This window comes from Leptodactylus fuscus, chromosome 3 (genome assembly GCF_031893055.1).
Source record: "Leptodactylus fuscus isolate aLepFus1 chromosome 3, aLepFus1.hap2, whole genome shotgun sequence".
Classification (NCBI taxonomy): domain Eukaryota; kingdom Metazoa; phylum Chordata; class Amphibia; order Anura; family Leptodactylidae; genus Leptodactylus; species Leptodactylus fuscus.
Window position 1 is genome coordinate 189,297,556 of NC_134267.1, and position 20,650 is coordinate 189,318,205.

At 41.3% G+C, this 20,650-nt stretch overlaps 1 protein-coding gene across 2 annotated transcripts in view; it reads left to right on the forward strand.

Moving 5' to 3' along the window:
- The window catches only part of LOC142198100 (glypican-5-like), a 185,564-nt gene extending 168,257 nt beyond the window's left edge, over positions 1-17,307 (forward strand). For both annotated transcript variants that reach the window (XM_075268930.1, XM_075268931.1), the window contains one exon: positions 14,675-17,307. In XM_075268930.1, coding sequence (XP_075125031.1) covers positions 14,675-14,883 — 209 coding nt within the window. In that variant the 3' untranslated portion in view covers positions 14,884-17,307. The remainder of the gene's footprint in view (positions 1-14,674) is intronic.
- Positions 17,308-20,650: the final 3,343 nt, after the last annotated feature.

Consider the following 20,650-nt stretch of genomic DNA (forward strand, 5'->3'; position numbering starts at 1 on the left):
TGGCATGAGATCTAAAGTGTGACTCATACCACTGCCATGGTCACTAGGTAGAATGGAAATGTATAGTCACATCATCTACTTGGCAACACAGTGCCTTGCTTCAGAATGTGCCAACTATGAAATGCCACGTTTTACAGACCCAGAATAAGTTAGACAGCCTTATCTTGTAGTTGTCCAAGGTAGGGAAAATGCTTCTTTCTGCTCTAATCACACAGTTTTCCTGCTCCATCTCCCTCTAATAAACTGACTTTCACTCTGAAAATCACCGCTCTATCCATTTCAAGACAGACTGCAGGTCTCATTGCTCATGTCTAAAGTAGTCTATGGATAGAAGTGGAGGGAAGAATGTCAAAGTACATTATTCACATCAGTACAGCCAGTACGTCTCTATATATGTCCTGCATAGTCCTGGGGCTGTTGCTCAGTAAGGGTACATTCACACGGAGTAACGTGACCTGGCACGTATACGCCGTGTGAGATTTTGAGCCCCGTATACGCTCCCATTGATTTCAATGGGAGCCTGGATCGTATACACCGCGTTATTTTGCGGCCGTGATTTTGTAAAATCAATGGGAGTGTATACGGCGCTCAAAATCTCACACGGCGTATACATGGCAGGTCACGTGGCACATTACACCGTGTGAATGCACCCTAAGAGAGAGAGACACTTATATAACAGATACTCCTCGACTTACTGTGTGCAGTGTAAAGCAGCTAGTCTCCATCCACCAGCTCAGGGTGAACTGCAAACTACAGAAAGAATGAGCAGAGGGAAAAACTGTTGAAACTGCAGGGTTTATGTCAAATAATAACCATAATTAGAGTTATTCCCCATGTCCATACACTGTACTATTGATTTATGTAAAGTTTTTAAAGGATAAGTAAACTTTAAAACTTTTCAATGTATCTTCCTTGGTCAGGGTATGTGAGCTGGGACCCCCAGTGGTTAATAGAATAAAGGGATATCTCTGGGTTTAATGGTGGATTTAGGAAGACATTTTTCTCCTGACATGGGGCAATTGGTATAAACCACATGTTTTTTTTTTTAGCCTTCCCCTGGATCAGCACTGTAGGACTTGATGGATGTGTGTTGTCATCCAACCTCATCTACTATGTAACTATAATATGCAGATCACACTCCCAACATTATCTATGGATGCCAAATCAACATTGGCTTGGAGATAGACGACGGGAACGTTGCTCAGAACCAGTCCCCTTCATTCTGTCATTCGGAGAAGTTCCCAATTTGTTCACCCCAAGCAATGAAAAATCTTTTATATGAAAGAGTAAAAAAACTGAAATTACAATTATTTGTTTTAGGTGCTTATTACATAGCAGCTCTTATTCTCATAAAGATTGTGCATAGAAGAAAGGGTGATTTATAGGTAAATTCATGCAAGGTTGACCTTGATTTTGGTACATGTTAGCCCAATGTGTTTTGCCTCTCCCTACTTTGGTTTTTCCATTACCTGGATACTAGTGTTACTATGGACAGGGGTAACTGTAGCCAGCATCATTGGGGATGGACTATGGCCTAAGGTGAAGTGGGGCCATCCATAGGCCATTAATATCTGGCACATGTCTGGCAAATGTTGTATGCACAAGGTTATCAGCTCTTATGTGTCGTGTCTGGCACAAGTACAGAAAGAAAAAAGGAATAAATCATTATCACTTTCATATATTCCTTGGATCTGGTCCGTGCTCCCACACTGTGCCAATTATGCAGAATTAGCAGTATAGAGAAGTAGAATTAAAATTCAGGCTCATGAAGCTTTTGTCCCAGTTAACAGCTAATAATAAATGACATAAAGATAATGTGAATCAGATGCCCTTGGCCCTCTGGTTAAACAAAGAAAAAAAAATCACTTTTTATTAAAAACCTAATGAAAAATGCTAACAGATCAGAGTAAGGATGATATAGCAACCAAGGAAAGATTTTACCTGTACCTTCAACAGGGATTTGAGTTGAGACTTCTGATACAATGTCCTTCCTAGTGTGTCTTTTGGTCCTATATATATATATATATATATATATATATATATATATATATATATATATATATATATATATATATATCACACCAGGGAGGTCAGCTGACTAATCAAGGCCTGATGACAGTCTGAGTGTGGAGACTAGAAGGGTGGCACCACACCGACAGAGCTGACCTGTCCAGACCGGACCTCCAAAGCAGGTACTGTGCCACCCGTTGCTATTGCCAAGGTGGGAGACTGGTAGCCAGTCTCCTGTATAGTCAGGGAAAAGTTTCCTTACGTTTAAGTTAGTTTCTCAGCCGAGAAGGATTTTGTTTTGTTTATTCTGTGGCTTTGCAAAGGCAGTGTATGCATTACATGTGAATAAAGCCTGAACTCGTGTGCAATCCAGTGTCTGTGTCCCTGTTTCCTGCACTGCTACAAGCATCTACCTGAGCGATTCCCCACAATATATTTACATACACTCAAGTGTACATTTCCATAGGACATCCAGTCAGATCCCAACAAATATCACTGGTTATAACGGAGTCCATGATTTTTGCATCTGCACTAAAGGCTTCTAAAGGAGGCCTAACACAGATATCAGAATTATGTCATAGTAGAGTGATGTCATAGTGTATGCTGTGATGTCAGAGCAGACAAATAATAATTCTGGCTATGATTCCATATGACAGAAGTATTTCCTGAGCTGCCTGCTGCTCAGCTGAACTAAACCCTCTGCATCATGATGATTAGAGATGAGCAAACAGTAAAATATTCGATATTCGCTCTGTGATAATGTGAGCTCTAGCCATGCAAGGGGTCTGCTGTCCCATAAAGAAGGATGGAGACAACCATTTTATATTTTTATATGCCACAACAGTAATGGCTAGTTCACACGGGGAAAGAGGGGGCGGACTTTGGTGTGGAATCCACGTCGTAAATCGTCCCCTCACAATGGTGGTCTATGTAGACCGTTAGTGTTCTTTTTCCTGCTAGCATGTTGCCGCTAGCGGATAAAAGAAACAAGCTGCCCTTTCTTCAGGCAGATTCCGCGGCTGAATCAGCCACGGTGTCAGCCTCGTGACAGCACCCTCTGGACTAGGCACATTCATTTGGGCCTAATCCGGAGTGGAAAGCCGCGACGGAATGTCGTGCACAGCACCGGCATCATGTCATGGCAGCCGTGACGGAATATGCACACGCGTAGTTGCGTGTGAACTAACCCTAATAGTAGTCATAATTCAATAATAAAGCAATACATTATGTCAGACCAGACAGTAATGTCATAGTACATTGATAATAGACACTGTAAAGTCAGTATAAAGGATTATTTCATGCAATGTACTGCACACAGTGATGTCACAGAATGGAAATAATATTACTACAGTCAATATATAGAGTGGTCATGATATATGAATAATGCACACAGTAGTGTCACATTATAGAGATAATGAACACAATGATGTCACAGGAATGGGATAATGTTGCAGCACAAGTACAATAAATATGGTGATAAAAGGGATGAGTTCACAGTGTAGACTGAAATGCTTCTGCGTGACAAAGGCAGCTATTGTGCCCCTTCCAAAAAAAGGGACCAGAGGGAACTGCAGCCTCTGCACCCCATACTTCCCCCTTGGTGTGCAAGCTTTTCAATGGCATGTTCATGACTGTACAATCCATCTCTGGGTTATAACTTCTAATAATACCTACTAAATAAAATAGTAGCATTTTGGTCACATGGATGGGCTTGATTTGGTCAGGGGTCCATTTATTTGCTTTTCTTTCTATCTGTATTGGAGACCATCTTCACCCACACCAATGTTGATAGGCATCAATAACTCATAGGCATCTGTTACATGTATTCAGACATAAATGACGTGTTCTGCACTGACCAGCTCAGTGTCAGCTGGTTTCAGCCCTTTTGGAGCATGTTTGGGTGGAAAACACATATGTAAAATCCCTTTTCCTGCCAAATGAAGGAATGCTCATGATGTGACATCAGTGGTCCCACTCCGGCATGAGTCTATGGGGTTTATTATGAGATGGGTGTTTGATGATCAGTATTTTCTCTCTAAATATGCAGAATGCAGAGTCCAATCAAATCCCCTGTCAATAACTGTCATGTGTGATAGAGCTGCTGTTCTGCCTGACTGGATGTAGACAGTGGTCTGGAAAGCTGGCGATGTGCGCTGAATATTTGCTAAACTAAAGGCAATTACAGGTTGGCAGTGACAGACACACTGCGTAATAAAGAGATGCTGGCCTCTGTACATCAGGCAGTGGGATCCAGAAAACTCCCTTTTATTTAACTCCTCAGCTTCTGTGTTGCCTTATGGTTTCTTTAAAATAATCTTTAAAATGCCGCTAGGCTTCAGCTTTTCTTTAACACCAAGAAACCGAGGTTCCAGCTATCCTTTAGAAAAATTTCTTACATTTATATAAATAACCTCGGTTTCTTGGTGTTAAAGGAAAGCTGTAATGGGGTTACCCAGAGTATAAAAAGAAAACATCGATAGAAGTCGTCGTCCAAGCATTGTGACATTAATCATATCCACATATTAAATGCTGTTTAGATCAAGAAAAAAAAATCATAAATGTTAAATAGGCTACACCACAATACCACATTCTACCAAGTAATGTAAGAGTATAACAAGTAGATATAATAGAACAGTCTTTATTCCAAATAGAATAAAAACGCAGACACAGAAAAGTTTAAAAAACAGAAGAAGAAGCCCAATATTAATGGGGCACTAAGCCCCAAATCGACAAATTGACATCTACATAGCAAGAGATGATAAATGTTGATGAAATCACAGACTTAATAGAATTCTGCTTTATTAAGTAAAAACCATAAATTGCCTAGGTCAATGGGATTAATATAATAATTCAAAAGCGAATCCGTAAATATATCATAAATAATACTGACCTATGCTAGGCAGAAGATACAGGGTTCAGGCGAGCGTCCACCCTAATGCACGGTTCGGCTTAATCCACAGACGGGTGTGGGACTGGTATGAAGGTCATATAAGAGGTCTTTGTGCAGCCCAGGAAAGATGGTCCATATGACCGCTGCATTACCCGGACCACTATCAGCTCAGCTCAACTGAACTCCATGCATCATAATGTCTGTGATAATGTGAGTTCTAGCCATGCAGAGGGTCTGCTGTCCAATAAAGATGCTTTGAGTATTGGACCGTAGACTCACTGATTTACAAGGGGATTCAGGGAACTCTAATCTATCTATTTGGGGTGGGGGTTCTGGTGACAAATAACCATGCCAGTTTGACTCTGTCAAGTGTGCATGTTTATGGTGAAGTTGGCAAAAAAACCTCATTCAATCTTATATGGAATCCCTTCTATGGCCAACCATTTTTAGGGACCTCAGTTTGCACAATGGAGAGTTGGACATGTGTGCCACCGCTCCATTTATTTTAATGGGAACAGCTACTGCACTTCAATAGTTCCCATTATTATGAATATCACAGGATACCCCCATAAGCTATGGTCCACTGCTTTTTTCCTACGATTCTCTGAATGTCATTGCTGCAAAAATGCCCCATTTTTTTTCCATATGTCTTCTGTATTTCCAACGTAAAATGCCGCAGGCTGAAAACTGGAAGAGCAGGTCACTTTACGCTGTGGCTTTCAGCACAGCATATGGACAAGGTTTAGTTACATCTCATTCACTAAACTGTACATCATAGTGGGTTAGCTGCCGTGAATGAAAGCGTTGGCACACAAGATATTTGTATATGTGGCATGTCATACACCCGGATCCATCTATCAGGCTGTAAGATACTGACACTATTCTCCATTCCAGAGAATGTCTTTCCCCTGCTCAGTGTACAATGGCAGAATGCTATACAAAACGTTAGCCGATGCTTGGCATTGTGTATGGTGATCTCACGCTTGTGTGCAGCTGATCATGAAGCTCAGCTTTTGATGCTGCCAGAGACAATTTGGGATTTGGGAATGAGTGTTTCAATTGCGGTCAGACAAATTTTATGTGCTATGCATTTTATTACTTGGCTATCTTTTGTGAGATTTTGTGACCTACTGCGTCCTAACTGCACTTATACAAATCTGACAAACGCTTTTTGCTGCTAATGTTTGTCTATGGAGATGGAATGGCTCTATGTTTGATTTTCTGTACGTGTGAATATGGATGTGAATGAAATCTTGCAGTGTATTCAATCGAAATTACATGAACCTGGGGCATAGCTAAGGAGACTGGCAGGGCATGTCCCTCAGGGGCTGGATGCCAACAAGACTCTCTGCCTTGGCCAAGATATTTGAAGTGCTTAAATTTAAGGGTTGTTTCGACCTATACATAAAATAATGGATGGCATAGTCATCTGATATCTGTGACTATGGATGTAACAGCCAAGACAGCAGACACAGCAACTGATATGGGGCCCAATAACTATGGAGGCCTATTTCCATTGAGACCCAAGTTTCAAGTAGTGATAAGGAGTAATGATATCTGTGTATATTATCCCTGTACTGTGACATCACTGTGTGCTTATTGCCATATGGTGACATCATTATGCATATTATCCCAGTATTGTGACATCACTGTGCAATCCCTGTACTGTGACATCACACTTGGTAACGTATCCCTGTATTGTGACATCATTGTGTGTATTATCCCTGTACTGTGACATCACTGTGTGTATTATCCCTGTACTGTGACATCACTGTATTATCCCTGTACTGTGACATCACTGTGTGTATTATCCCTGTACTGTGACATCACTGTATGTATTATCCCTGTACTGTGACATCACTGTGTGCACTATCCCTGTACTGTGACATCACTGTGTATATTATCCCTGTACTGTGACATCACTGTGTGTATTATCCCTGTACTGTGACATCACTGTATTATCCCTGTACTGTGACATCACTGTATGTATTATCCCTGTACTGTGACATCACTGTGTGCACTATCCCTGTACTGTGACATCACTGTATGTATTATCCCTGTACCGTGACATCACTGTGTGCACTATCCCTGTACTGTGACATCACTGTGTGTATTATCCCCTGTACTGTGACATCACTGTGTGCACTATCCCTGTACTGTGACATCACTGTGTGTATTATCCCTGTACCGTGACATCACTGTGTGCACTATCCCTGTACTGTGACATCACTGTGTGTATTATCCCCTGTACTGTGACATCACTGTGTGCACTATCCCTGTACTGTGACATCACTGTATGTATTATCCCTGTACCGTGACATCACTGTGTGCACTATCCCTGTACTGTGACATCACTGTGTGTATTATCCCCTGTACTGTGACATCACTGTGTGCACTATCCCTGTACTGTGACATCACTGTGTGTATTATCCCCTGTACTGTGACATCACTGTGTGCACTATCCCTGTACTGTGACATCACTGTATGTATTATCCCTGTACCGTGACATCACTGTGTGCACTATCCCTGTACTGTGACATCACTGTGTGCACTATCCCTGTACTGTGACATCACTGTGGGTATTATCTCTATACTGTGACATCACTGTGTGTATTATCCCTGTACTGTGACATCACTGTGTGTATTATCCCCTGTACTGTGACATCACTGTATTATCCCTGTACTGTGACATCACTTTGTGTATTATCCCTGTACTGTGACATCACTGTATGTATTATCCCTGTACTGTGACATCACTGTGTGCACTATCCCTGTACTGTGACATCACTGTGTGTATTATCCCTGTACTGTGACCTCACTGTGGGCATTATCCCTGTACTGTGACATCACTGTGTGTATTATCCCTGTACTGTGACATCACTGTATTATCCCTGTACTGTGACATCACTGTATGTATTATCCCTGTACTGTGACATCACTGTGTGCACTATCCCTGTACTGTGACATCACTGTATGTATTATCCCTGTACCGTGACATCACTGTGTGCACTATCCCTGTACTGTGACATCACTGTGAGCATTATCCATCACTGTGTGCAGTATTCCTGTATTGTGACAACACTACGTGGGTTATTCCTGTGTGTAAAGTGGACCAAAATAATGTTTGAACTTGGTCATGCTGCAGTAGGCCATGTTGGACTGGGGTGATTGGGCCTACCAGTGAAATTCACTCTGGGGATTCACCATATGACTACATGTAAATATTACTTTTATTTGCAGATTCCTAAAATACCTATGATTGTTTCTGACCTGTCAGGGGCCCACTGGGGGACTCACCTGTTCACCTTTGGGCTAGTACAAGCCTGGATGTGGGGCCCCATTACAAGTTTGGATATGGGACTCCATGTTTTCATGTTATGCCCCTGTCTGTCAGAATAATGGTGTTGGAGTTGCTTATACACGTTACAACAATATGAAAGTCAAAAAGACCTAAAACCTGTAGTTATCTTGAGAATCCTGTGATGTACATGTCCAGGCTTACACTTCTGCCAGTCTTCACTCTGCATATAGTATCTCATGGTATGCATGGATGACATAAGAAATCAAACAGGGAATACTATGTGATGCTTCAGTGTAATGGCGATAATCCCCTCTGACATTGACAAGGTTTGCCTATCTGTCATCAGATGTCACCTTGATAAAATAGTAGTGAACTTCAAAACGTCTACCAAAGCTTTTCCATATTTACATAAGTCTTCTACTTTTCCCAGATAAGTTCGTCTTCATCGGAGCTCATGTAATCCCTTTCATTCACTGTCCGGTTACACTGTTTGCTTCAGTAGTCCAGGGACTTTCACGCGCCGTGATGCTTGTTGGCTCTGAGACATGAGATTTGGCTGGCAGAAGAGTAGCAGAAAGTATTCTTGGAAGAGATTATGTCACTCCAGGGCAGATGTGAGCTACATTGTAGCAGACTCTGTGTGTGGCATGTGGGCAGCACAGCACACAATATGTTCTGTTATTTCTACTAAGCCCCTCGCTTTAGGATGCGTGGGTGGACTTTCACTTTAAAAGACTAAAATACTGAAAATCTGTCCCCCTCCTTTCCCCTTCCACGACATGCCCAGTCCATCTGCCGCCATCATTTAAGTTGTTAGGAACTGAATAATGTGGTTCTGGTATTTTCTCTTCCTTCTGTCCGTATATTGTGTTTATTAATAAGCACTGGGCTGTGGATATAGCTGGCACATCGTGGGATTTCCCGACATCGAACCAAATATTTCTGAAGTGTCTCAGCAGTAAAATAAAGCAGTCAATGGAAATCTGAATTAACCTCTTCTCTATTGCTGTACGGCTATTACAGTGCCCTTAGTTTACACCCAAGTTTTACCAAACTACCAAATGGCAAATCTGTTTAGTTATAAAGTGCACAGTACTTTGTATTGTCACCCAGCTTTTCCAGACATTAAAATGTCTGAAAGGCCAATCTGCGTCCTAATACGTCAGTAAGTCTAAATAACCGGTCTGGCTGAATTCATCACAAAACCAGGCAGAGTTGGGACCGGAACCTGGATAAGTTTGCTAACAACCAGTGTAGGAGCTATTATCTTGGCGAAGAAACAGCTAAAATGTAGCTCTGTGAGGAGTAGAAGTGGCAGTGGCACCCACAATCCAATATCAGAAAGAATAGGAAATTTGCAGAGGGTCATGTATCTCTTATTTCCAACATTTAGGCATGGGGAGAAAATTTATGGGCAACTACATGTTTATCCTTCCAGTAGCATATGCTTGTCTCAAACATTAAGCCATACACAACTAAATACACACAGACTGTACAGTGAAACTGCAAATGGATAATTATGATTATCCTTTGTGGGATGGGGAAAAGGGGGAATATTCAGCCACCAGCAGCAATAACAATGGTAAGAGAATTCTCTGAAATGTGTATTTATTCCACTTAACTTTCCTTGGATGCCGGGTATCGCACGGAACTGTCCCCTTCGGCTTGGAGCTGTGGATATGTAGATCAATCGTAAAAAATAGAACCAGCGTAGCCCCGTTCGGAAAGTTAAAACTCTTCTTTATTTAATCCATGGAAAATCTTTGCACACCCATGTTACAATAGTAGAAATTGCGCCAGACTGACGCGTTTCGGATAAGGTTTCCGGATAAGGTTTCCTTTCTCAAAGTCTTTGCACACCCATGTTACAATAGTAGAAACTGCGCCAGACTGACGCGTTTCGGATAAGGTTTCCTTTCTCAAAGTCTGGTACCAGACTTTGAGAAAGGAAACCTTATCCGGAAACCTTATCCGAAACGCGTCAGTCTGGCGCCGTTTCTACTATTGTAACATGGGTGTGCAAAGATTTTCCATGGATTAAATAAAGAAGAGTATTAACTTTCCGAACGGGGCTACGCTGGTTCTATTTTTTACGATAGATCATTATGATTATGCCCCTTCTGGACATCAGTATATTTGCACTCCCACCATTCTTGTTACATGGGCATGATATGTGCTGCCCACTGCCCTTTTTCAGACGTGACTGACGCATAAAGTGTCCTAGTCACATATAAAATGACTACTAGCCCTTAGGCTCAGGAGATTTCCCTGCTCTTCCAAGAGTCCAGAAACTTTCCCCTTTTTTGGGAGCCTCCTAGACATCATGGGAGAGTTGGCAAGTATGCTGTTGGACCTAATTGAACCTAGTTTTTACTCTACAACTTTCTGAGAACAAAATACAAAATAAACACATGCATGCACCTGCTCAAAATTTTTGATTAGCCCCTTTTTCAGTGCCCTCTATGATAGTAAAGGTCACAATCGTTCCATGAGAGTGAGAGCTACAATTTCCAGACTAAAGGCAGCTCAAAGTCCCCAATAGAAGACAATCTTAGCCTCTTTGTACCATCTATAGAGCCTCTCGTATCAGTCAGAAACCCCTGAGTACCTGAGTAGTTTGAGGCACTGCCAATAAACCATGTCTCAAGAAGATAACCTTGTCAAAATGGGAAGGGAAGTCTCGTTCTCCAGACCTTTAAAGACTGTCTCACACTCTGGAGGACTAGTTGTGACATGTAGTTCATCTGAATGGGCAATGTCATACTATTGTATATTTAGGCCATTGGTAGGAAAGTAAGAAGTTACACCTCCTCTATTAGTAAGAGATGTCAGCCGCTAACATAGAGTGACTCCAACACTAGGGGACTTGGCTCAGTAATGTGTATCGCTGGGGTAACATTAACATAAAGAGATTGTTGTTCTGGCAGAAATTCGGTGATTATATATATCCATGATGTGTATTTGGAGTTCTCTGGAGTAAAAAAGACAGAAAAAAAGTTTTAAAAAACTGATCTATTACAACATATATGTGTCTTTATAGATGGTTAACAGATCAATGAGATGGTATACTGTTAGGTTTAATGTAATATATTACTTTCATGTGACATGAACTTTGATATGCAAACATTTTGTAACAGTTTCTTAAAAAAAAACACATACTTTTTACAGAAAAAGTGTCTCCTGCTTTTCTTTTTTCCTGCAATAGTCGTAGAGTTGGGGTCTTGTTACATGAGTATACACCCACCTGTTCTCTGCTGTCAGTAAACTGACCTAGAGTAGTGACCTCCAGCACAAGTTTGCCTTACCCCCAGCTGATCGCTGTGAGGTCATTGCAGATGACCTGTAATCTTGACACCAGTTGACTAACCCAATGACATCACATGGCCAAAATAACTGAATAGGGTTATTGTCTACCTACCGTAACTAAAAATACTAGGTGATTATTAAGACCAGATTCACACAGTACAGTTGTTGATACAGATAAATATTACAAACTTTCCCTTTATATGGCTTTAGATAAAACAATTTCCAAACTTCCCTATGTGACTATGGCCTACAGTGCATTTTCTGCTAGAAAAATAATCCCCTGCAAATATAAGCCTTGCCTTCTTCTGTCTGCAAGTTAAAGGGGTTTTGATGGGACATACAGAGTAATGCCTTGTCCTTAGGAGAGGTCATCATTATGTGATCGCTGGTGGTCTGACACCCATGACCCCCACCAATCTGCTAATTCAAGAGGACGCAGCGTCTAGGTAAGTGCTGTAACCTCTTCACTGAGTGCCAAGCATAGCATCATACATACCAACAGCTGGACTGCAGGGGTCCTGGGTGTCAGACCCTCACCAGTCACATAATGATGAATTGTCCTTAGGGTGGGACATCAATATGTAAGTCACAGAAAACCCCTTTACTATTGGGATTTAGATGCACATATTTTAACAGTTTGGTCCATATAAGAGAGTCTGATGTTTCTTAAGAGCCCAAGACGACTGGTGAAACTAGTGAAAGCAACAGATGATGCCATAAAGGTTTCTGCAGCAGGGAGTGACAATGATGGAGCGGTACATGCTGGTGTCTGTCACCGCACCGACACTTTCTCTGGAATTTATTCCTAATTACCCTTAATGGCAGTCTGAAAGGTTTCCATGTCTCTTCCCGGATTTCAGAATGCAAATGTTATCCCCAAGATGCATCGTGCATTGTAATTGCACCCGGGCTCTGCAGCCATTACTACAATAAATACATACTTACTTGACTAATATGCCTTTTCATTATGTTTTTGCCTTTAAGTGAGATGCATTAACACACCATTCAACAGTCTCATAATCTACACAGTCTAAAGAGGTAGGAGGTAATGTTTCATTATCATTCCCAGAGTGGGCTTTACGTGAACGTTCAAAGGGAATTGTGCTGCGGCAAGTTATTTTAAGATAATTGTCCAATAACACTTATTAGAAAGGCTCTTCTTAACCACTGTCAGGTTATCACGTACTAAACACTAGGACAGGATCCTACACTATCCTAGTGGGAGATGTCAAAATCTTGCTTTCAAGTTAAGTGCAATGCAAAATTGCATGTCACCTACACCATATATTATAGGAGATTTTATATGGATTGGATTTTATATTGTGGCATTACATTACAAGGGCCCATTCCCAGGGATGTTCACAGCCACTTGGCTAGTAGGAAAAATCCTTGGCCAGTACATTTTATTAAACCAGGTCAACTTCACTAGGGATATATTGAGGTGTTAGAGACTCATGGCTTTTACTACTTAGGGTCCCAGATTGATGTCAGTCGCCCTTGGTTTTCAGGTTACAGGACTGGGAACACTAAATCTAAAAGTAAATGATAAAAGTGATGAGGAGACAGTCTTAGACATGTACTATGTGTCAGTCAGGACTCCTCCTCCAGCCAGTTGTCTAAGACTTTGTCACAGGACGATGAGAAGGAAGGAAGACATTGCTGTTTTCCTCCTAAGAAACAAAGGAGTTGTCCAAGATTTTAAAATATAAAGGGTCTGCTTCTTGTCCAGAGACAACACCATCCTTGTCCATGAACTTTGGGCAGCATCTCTAGTTAAGTGAAATACATGGTCTGCAATACTAGATGCAGCCCATGGAGTCAAGCTGTCCTGGATTCAGCGAGACATTCTCAGATTTCAGGTGCGGTCCCTCTGTCCTGGACATTGGGAGGTATGTCCTGGTTTAACTCTAGTGAGTCCTCTGGACGCAGATGCAGTGGAGTACAATGGTGGAGCAGGGAGCCATCATCTCCCTACTTCACCACTCAACCCCTGTATGTGCTGCTGGCAGCTTGGGAGCAGAAAGGGATGATGATGGGATGATGATGTGCTGTGAAGCCGCCAGTAGCAGCGGCAGTAGTGCACTGTGAGAGAGTAAGCAAGGTGAGTATGGTAAGACCCTGGTATCCAAACCTACTCACGGATACTGGCAACCGCGGATAGCCTCAAACACTACTCTGTACATTGCACTGAAGGCAAGGAGGGGGTACATTATTAAGATAGACTCTTTTTCTTTAGTAGTGAAAATCCCTTCAAACAGAACATCTTACTTGATTTTTTTGTTATTTCACCGTGGCCAATTGGATTTTCAGGCCATTAACCCCTAAACATTAAATGCCCCACAGTTCCCATATGTCCCATTGGGTAACCTATTTATCTATGTAGTTTAATATTCTTCATCAGCCCACAAACTGAAATTTCTATAAACTAGGTATTAATCATTATTTTTCTGTATAGGACAATGTATTATCATGTTATATATATACTGTATAATGTTTGATATACTGCTACTTAATGGGGGTTCACTATTGGCACCCCAACCAATCGACTGTTAATAGATGCCTCAGTCCATGTAACTGCCTACCATCTACCTAGTATGGCCAGTGTTCATATGCACTAGAATGGGATGAATCTGCCATACTCTGCACCATCACTACAATGTAGACCCGGGGTGCCCAATACGTCGATCGCCATCTACTGGTAGATCGCAAAGGACGTATGGGTCGATCGCGGGATGCAGGTGCCAGTGTCCAGAGATAACTCTCACCCTGCGCTGTGAAGAAGCAGACAGCGGGGATCCCTGGGCAGCCACAGAACGCCGCTGTCTCCTGCTGTCACGATCCGCCTGGCCCCACCCACATACCCAGCACCGCCCACAGGCCCGCCCCGGCCCCGCCCTAGTAGATCTTTTGCTTTGGTCAGCTAATAAAGTAGCTCACACGCTGAAAAAGTGTGAGCACCCCTGATGTAAACAATGTGTGGACAGATGGATTAAGGTAAACATGGAAGAGACCAAACTGCTGTGGTCCATTCAAGGGTGCCGAGAGTCAAACTTCCACCAATCTGCTATTGGTGGCCTGTTAACTATCGTCTTTCAGTATCCTGATCCCAAAATCCACTTTAATATGATTACAAAAGTTGATCATTTCCTTTAATTATTTTCCTTTAGACACAAAGAGACGAAGAGTGGAAAGCGGCGTGGTCAACCGAACGATGAAAGATCCCGTCCACCTAAACCCAAGTGCCACCAAGACACCACCTAAAGAAAGGAATTCCTCCAATGCCAGCAGCAGATCACAAGGCTCCTTGGCTTTTATTGTGGCTGCCTTATTCTTTATGTGTCCGTACATATCACAGGTTTGCAGTGCTACGTTTTAAGAATCTGCTCAAGAAAATCCTTTGAAGCCTTATTCAAGTGAAATAAAATAGCAGCTTTTTTTTAGGACAAACAGGAAGAGACGGCATAAACCGAGCGCTCAATGACCTTGGATGAGTCACCCCACTGTTGAAATGGGATGACAGGCTGGCAAGCTAGACGTATGTCTCGGGAACTGTAAGGATCGAGGTGACAGATAATAAACAACTCTCACACCTCAAGCAACATGAAAACAAACTCTCAGTTATTAAGCGGATTGGTTTCACAAATGTGATTTACGACGTGGAAGTGAAACTTGGACAAAGTCACAGTGGATGAACGCTCACAGTCCAATACCTAATCTAATAATGTAGAGAAACCTGCCTTGTTAATAAACGGACAGGGTAGAACTGGAATGATACATTTCTATGCTGTGTGTGTCAGACATATGAGTTTCTATGCACTTTAGAAGCCATTAAGCTTCACATATTACAGATACCTCTAGAATTCTCCTTCTTTGATATTTGTCACTTTTCCTTCACTTTTAATACCAGCAATTGCCTGTGTACGTCATTCAATGTGTTACTGTATATCAGTTGCCTTCTTTTTATTTCTGTATGGAACTAACATGTATGGCTTTGTCTAGATTTCCAGTTTATGTAGGCAGTATAGTATCAACCAAACGTAGGGCAAAAGTGCACCCTGAAGATCAGCAGAAGAATGGTGAGGTCTTAACGTTCATAATAAAGTGGATTAGTTGGACTCCGAATCGAAGTGGATTCATAATAAGGTGGGTTAGGCCATAGTTCTCCATCGAAAATCTGGTGTCTTCCCTCCCGCGTCCCAGAGATGAGTCAAAAGACATGGTAAATTAATGTACAGCAGGCATGTGCAAGAGAATCAGAATCATAGATGACTTGGGTTCAGTTCTGAAAAATTTGTTTTGCCCATAGATAACTGTGAGAGGTTTCCATTTATGTGTGATAGCTGCTTGGTTATAAGGGGGAAGACCACTACTACTTCATTCGTGGATTGGTCATTGACATTCCTTCATTTAATATCTTACACCAGGTTCATGCCTGCTCTTGGCTTTCCAGTCTTAGGGGGGTCTGAAAAAATGGAAACCCAATCTGCTTAAAAAGCGGTAACCTACAGACCTCATAGACTATAGTGGGATACGCCAAGATTCCGTCCGGGTCTCCGCATTTTACAAGTAGAATGGGGGATGGAATCCCCAAATGAAAACCGAACACTGGTGTGAATCCAACCTTAATACCATAAAATCTTGTGTAAATATAGTGGAACCTTTTCTCTGGCTCAGATGGATTGGTGGAAATCGAGGCAATGCATTGGGGGAAAAGATGAGTTTTTTGTAGCAAATTTTGCTGCAATTTTTTGAGCTAAACCCAGGAGTGGCTTCAAAAGGAATGGGGAAATATAAAGCAAAGACTCTAAATCCATTCTTTCAAAAAGCCAGAATTTTCAACAAAAAATTATTTTCTGCAACGTCTTAAAGATCTATCACCACTACTAATGTCTGTTTTAGGATAAACTCTAATTCTTCAAGAAATAACAATTAGGAATGTTAGTTCTCTTATAACCATGCATTGTGTTATTTTTTTCCTGGAAATTTATTAATAGATTAACAACTGGGTGTTACCATTACCTTTGTCAAAGGGGTGGTCTGATGTTGGGCACACTGATTGGACACAGAATGTGCAGGTACCACCCAGTTGTTCCTATAGTGATATATTGTCAGGAGGAATAACAGAGGAACGGCACAACACAGTTATAAGGAAAGATGCTCTAGAATTGTTATTTCATGAGGAATACAAAATTATACATGTCGAGGCATGGGAACGATCCTCTTTAACACATCGACTATACCTTCAAGGAGTACTGTGATTTCCATACGATGTATAGGTAATCCATATTCAGCAGTGATATAACATAAGAGTATTCCATATGAAAGTTAGAATCCCACATACAGTTTCTGATGTCGTTTTCTGAGCCAAAGCCAGAAGTGGATCCAGTATACTGGAGGAAAAAGTCCTTTCCTGCCTACTCTTGGCCTTGGCTTGAAAAACTGCATCTCAAGCATGTGTGATTCCAGCCATAATGGAAATCGGTGCTAAATTTTCCCCCAAAAAAAGCAATACATCATTTTCCTGTTCATTCTACCAGAACAATATGTGGTTGCTTCACTGGTTTGCAAAATAGGGAATTCATTTTCTATTACAAAAATATGACTTATAGTTTATTGATATTAGTAATTCTGCAGCATTTTTATGGTCAAACTCCATTTTATGTCAAATACACAGCAATCCCTGCATGTGTCCCCAATATTTCATATTGTACATAGGGCCCCCTGCAGCCCCAACAGACTACATTCTGTCTTCTACCTGAAATCTCATTATCATCTCAGTAATAAAATATTCCGGTTCTTACACTTGAGTACAAATAAGGCCACAATTTTAGTAATTTTAGAAATGAAATACATTGTGTTCTGGAGCCTGGACAGGGAGTACTGTGACCTGCCTTGTTATATAGATGGAGTTATCCGTTATTTTCCTTTGATGCTCAGAATTAGTTGTATGGAACATTATGGAATCTGTGAAATCTTCTGTCCCTTATGCTCGCAGTTCCTGTGGCGAAGGGGGAATTTACATTTATTGCACATGACATTGCCTACCAAGATGTGTGCTCCTGTACATAGGAGGCAAATATAGGTGCTAGGGCACACATTGATCTCCAAGCCTTTTGTTTGTTCAAATCCAGAGAAGAGAAGTCCTCCAGACAGATTTTGATGAGACTAGTTGACTACTTGTTGAACTTTACTATACCCAATTAGTTGTCCTTTAGGAAGACAAGTTGCCTCCAAAAGTGTCTGACTGCAGAATACTTTTCACTCCGTATTGAAAATACAAGCCCATGCGGCCATTACATCCAGTTACACCCATCTATCCCAGAAAACCTGAATATATGGGTTAATAAATTCACCCTAATATTACGACACCAGTACAGAAATTTATAATACTGAATCTTTAATGTGATGACAATCTATTACCACATTAATGAAGAAAGATTAGGGTTGAGCAATCGGGATCAGAAAAGGTCGGATCCCGATCGAGCAAATTTCACGATCGGGATCGGCTGGAAAATGATCAGAAATCGGATTTTGAAATCTCAAGATCAGCTCAACCCTACTGTATATATAATATACAATTAGGGTTGAGCGATCAGATTTGGGAAAGATTGGATCCCGATCGGCGATAGAGTAAATTTCACATTTGGGATCGGCTGGAAAATGGTCGGAAATCGGATTTTAAAATTGATACTGAAATCTCAAGATCGGCTCAACCCTAAGAAAGATACAAGGACGGCTGTACAGTATAATATAACAACTATCAGTAGAGGTCCTGGAGACTGCACCAAAAGCTATTATTGGCCTGATTGCACATTAGATCTATGTTGGCTGGGCTTGTGAATCTCAATCTGACCATCTGATCTGTATAGCATCCACCTAACTCTTCCCTCATGACAGATGTTGGGGAGATAAGGATGGAGTAGTTGGGTTTCTTGGAGAATAAAGCCACTTCCAGATATGTCCTGTCTCCTATTCGGTACACAAGCACTGCTTAGCTGAGTGTGTATAGTGGGGTCAGGGGAGATAGATATATCTTGTGTATAGCTGACTTTAGTGTAGGCTCACGCAGATCTATTTGTGTCAGTAAAACCTGCAGATGCAAATGGATGAGATTTCTACATATGGACCAACCTTACTCTAGTTGCACCCCAGCCATACCCCAGTATGACTATATCAATGGCCGCATTATCATCTGTACATACTCCTATTGCATGTAACATAACAAAGACCAAGACTCCACTTTATCTGTCTCATCTGTGTTTTATTATCTCACAACTCAGCATTTTTATTGTTTTAGCTCAATGTATAGTGTCCTAAAATAGAAACCAATCTCCATAAATATGTCCCAGTATACTGCCTATAAGTAGGAACAGAACATGAAGCCTTACAATGACAAGACACATGGCGAGCAATGCAGATGGGGAACACTAAGAGATAGTTATTTTCACTTTACATTAGGCCATGCTCCCTCAGGAGCTATTCACACAGTACACTAAAATCACTGAAGCCAGACTAAGCACTGATGCCTCCGACTTTATGGAGTTCTCTAGGATATCTGGCAGTGAATTTGAAGAAAAGCTGGAATTAAACCAGTATAAAGAACTCTTCCATTTCCTCCTCCGGGGTCTTCTAGAGTTAGACAGGCACTAGCAGACTACAGCAGGGAAGGTTCACTGCTAAAAGTAGTAAGTTTTGTTCCATTAAAGTTTATGAGACTACTTTACAATTCATGACATGCATTATTAAACCGTTCCCATAATATATCTTGTTAAGGGTTAGAAGGGTCCATTGTCAGGTTAAAAATGATGGGTTTATGAAGCGTACTATTGTACTTGTAGGTAAGCAGGTTGTGATCTTCACTCCTTGGGTGTCAAAACTTAAAGGGGTGTTTTAACACATGGGCAGACCTAAATAACAACTCATTCTTTCCATTTGGTTAGGAATCCAATGGAGAGACTCTTGTTTGGGTCCTGTCTTCCTAATCTTTGACCTGCACAGTTGTGTGTCCGCCACTCAGTGACTACATAGTGAAGTTCTGTCCCAATGGAGCATCAATGTTTAGCCAATGACTGGCTGTAGCGCTCGTGCACAGACATAATGTCACCAGGACCGCACTCGTTCACTTCTTACCCCTTTATATTGTGAAAAGTAATGTCATTTAGCAATGATGTGCACTGTAAGTCGATACCTTGAGTTTTATAGATCTAATAATATGCACTCTTTGAAAAAAGTGCGGCACATGTATTGTGATTAGATTTGGCATCTAATACTCTTCCCAAATCTAAGCAGCCCTAATAATCTGTATTGTACTTCTAATATAGTAACAGATTGATTTATTTGAGTTATTTATTTAGAGGGTCACTAACTTTTCTACAGACTTTGCGTAAATCAATAGTACAGTGTGTGTGTGTGTACATGAGAAGTAACACTATGGCCATTATCTAACTTCATTTCTGCATTTTTGGCAGTTTGTCCCATTCCCAGAATACAATACAGAAGTATATAGAAGTCTATGGAGGGGGACCAAGTGGGCAAGAGCACACTAAGAGGAGAAACACACCGATGCAGAGTTTGCAGTAGCTAATATGAAGCTTCTATTGCCCCACAAGTGCTTTAGTCAATCAGTATAGCTCAGTACTTCTCTTTGTCCTGCATTACCTTGCTGATGATTCTGAGAGAGTAAGAGAGAGTTAGATGAACAGATTCTCCAGTACTTTCTGTGGGATGTCTACGGCAAACACCATAGCAGTTATTTTCTATGTAACAGCTCAGGAGGAAAGGAAACTTATAGTGGAGAAAGAAGCATTTTTTCCTGATTAGATATAATACTTATATTTATTTACACTATTGAGTTATGAAAAAGTTAGTGATCATTTAATTCCTCATTCCTTGTAATCCTTAAGAGTTCAGTGGGCAGCATCACTGAATGACTGACTGCCTCTCCTGTATCCACATGAAAACAGAGATGGCTGTCAGTCATGGAGAAGACCCATCTGCTGGACACCGAAGCATAGAAGAGCAAAAATTTCATGGAGTTTCCTGGGCCAATAAAAGGGTTAAAGGCAGGTAATTGTTAAAAGTAACAAATGCAATAATACTCACTCCTCCTACCCCCTCCTTTCCATGGTTAGCCTTCTTGGTTG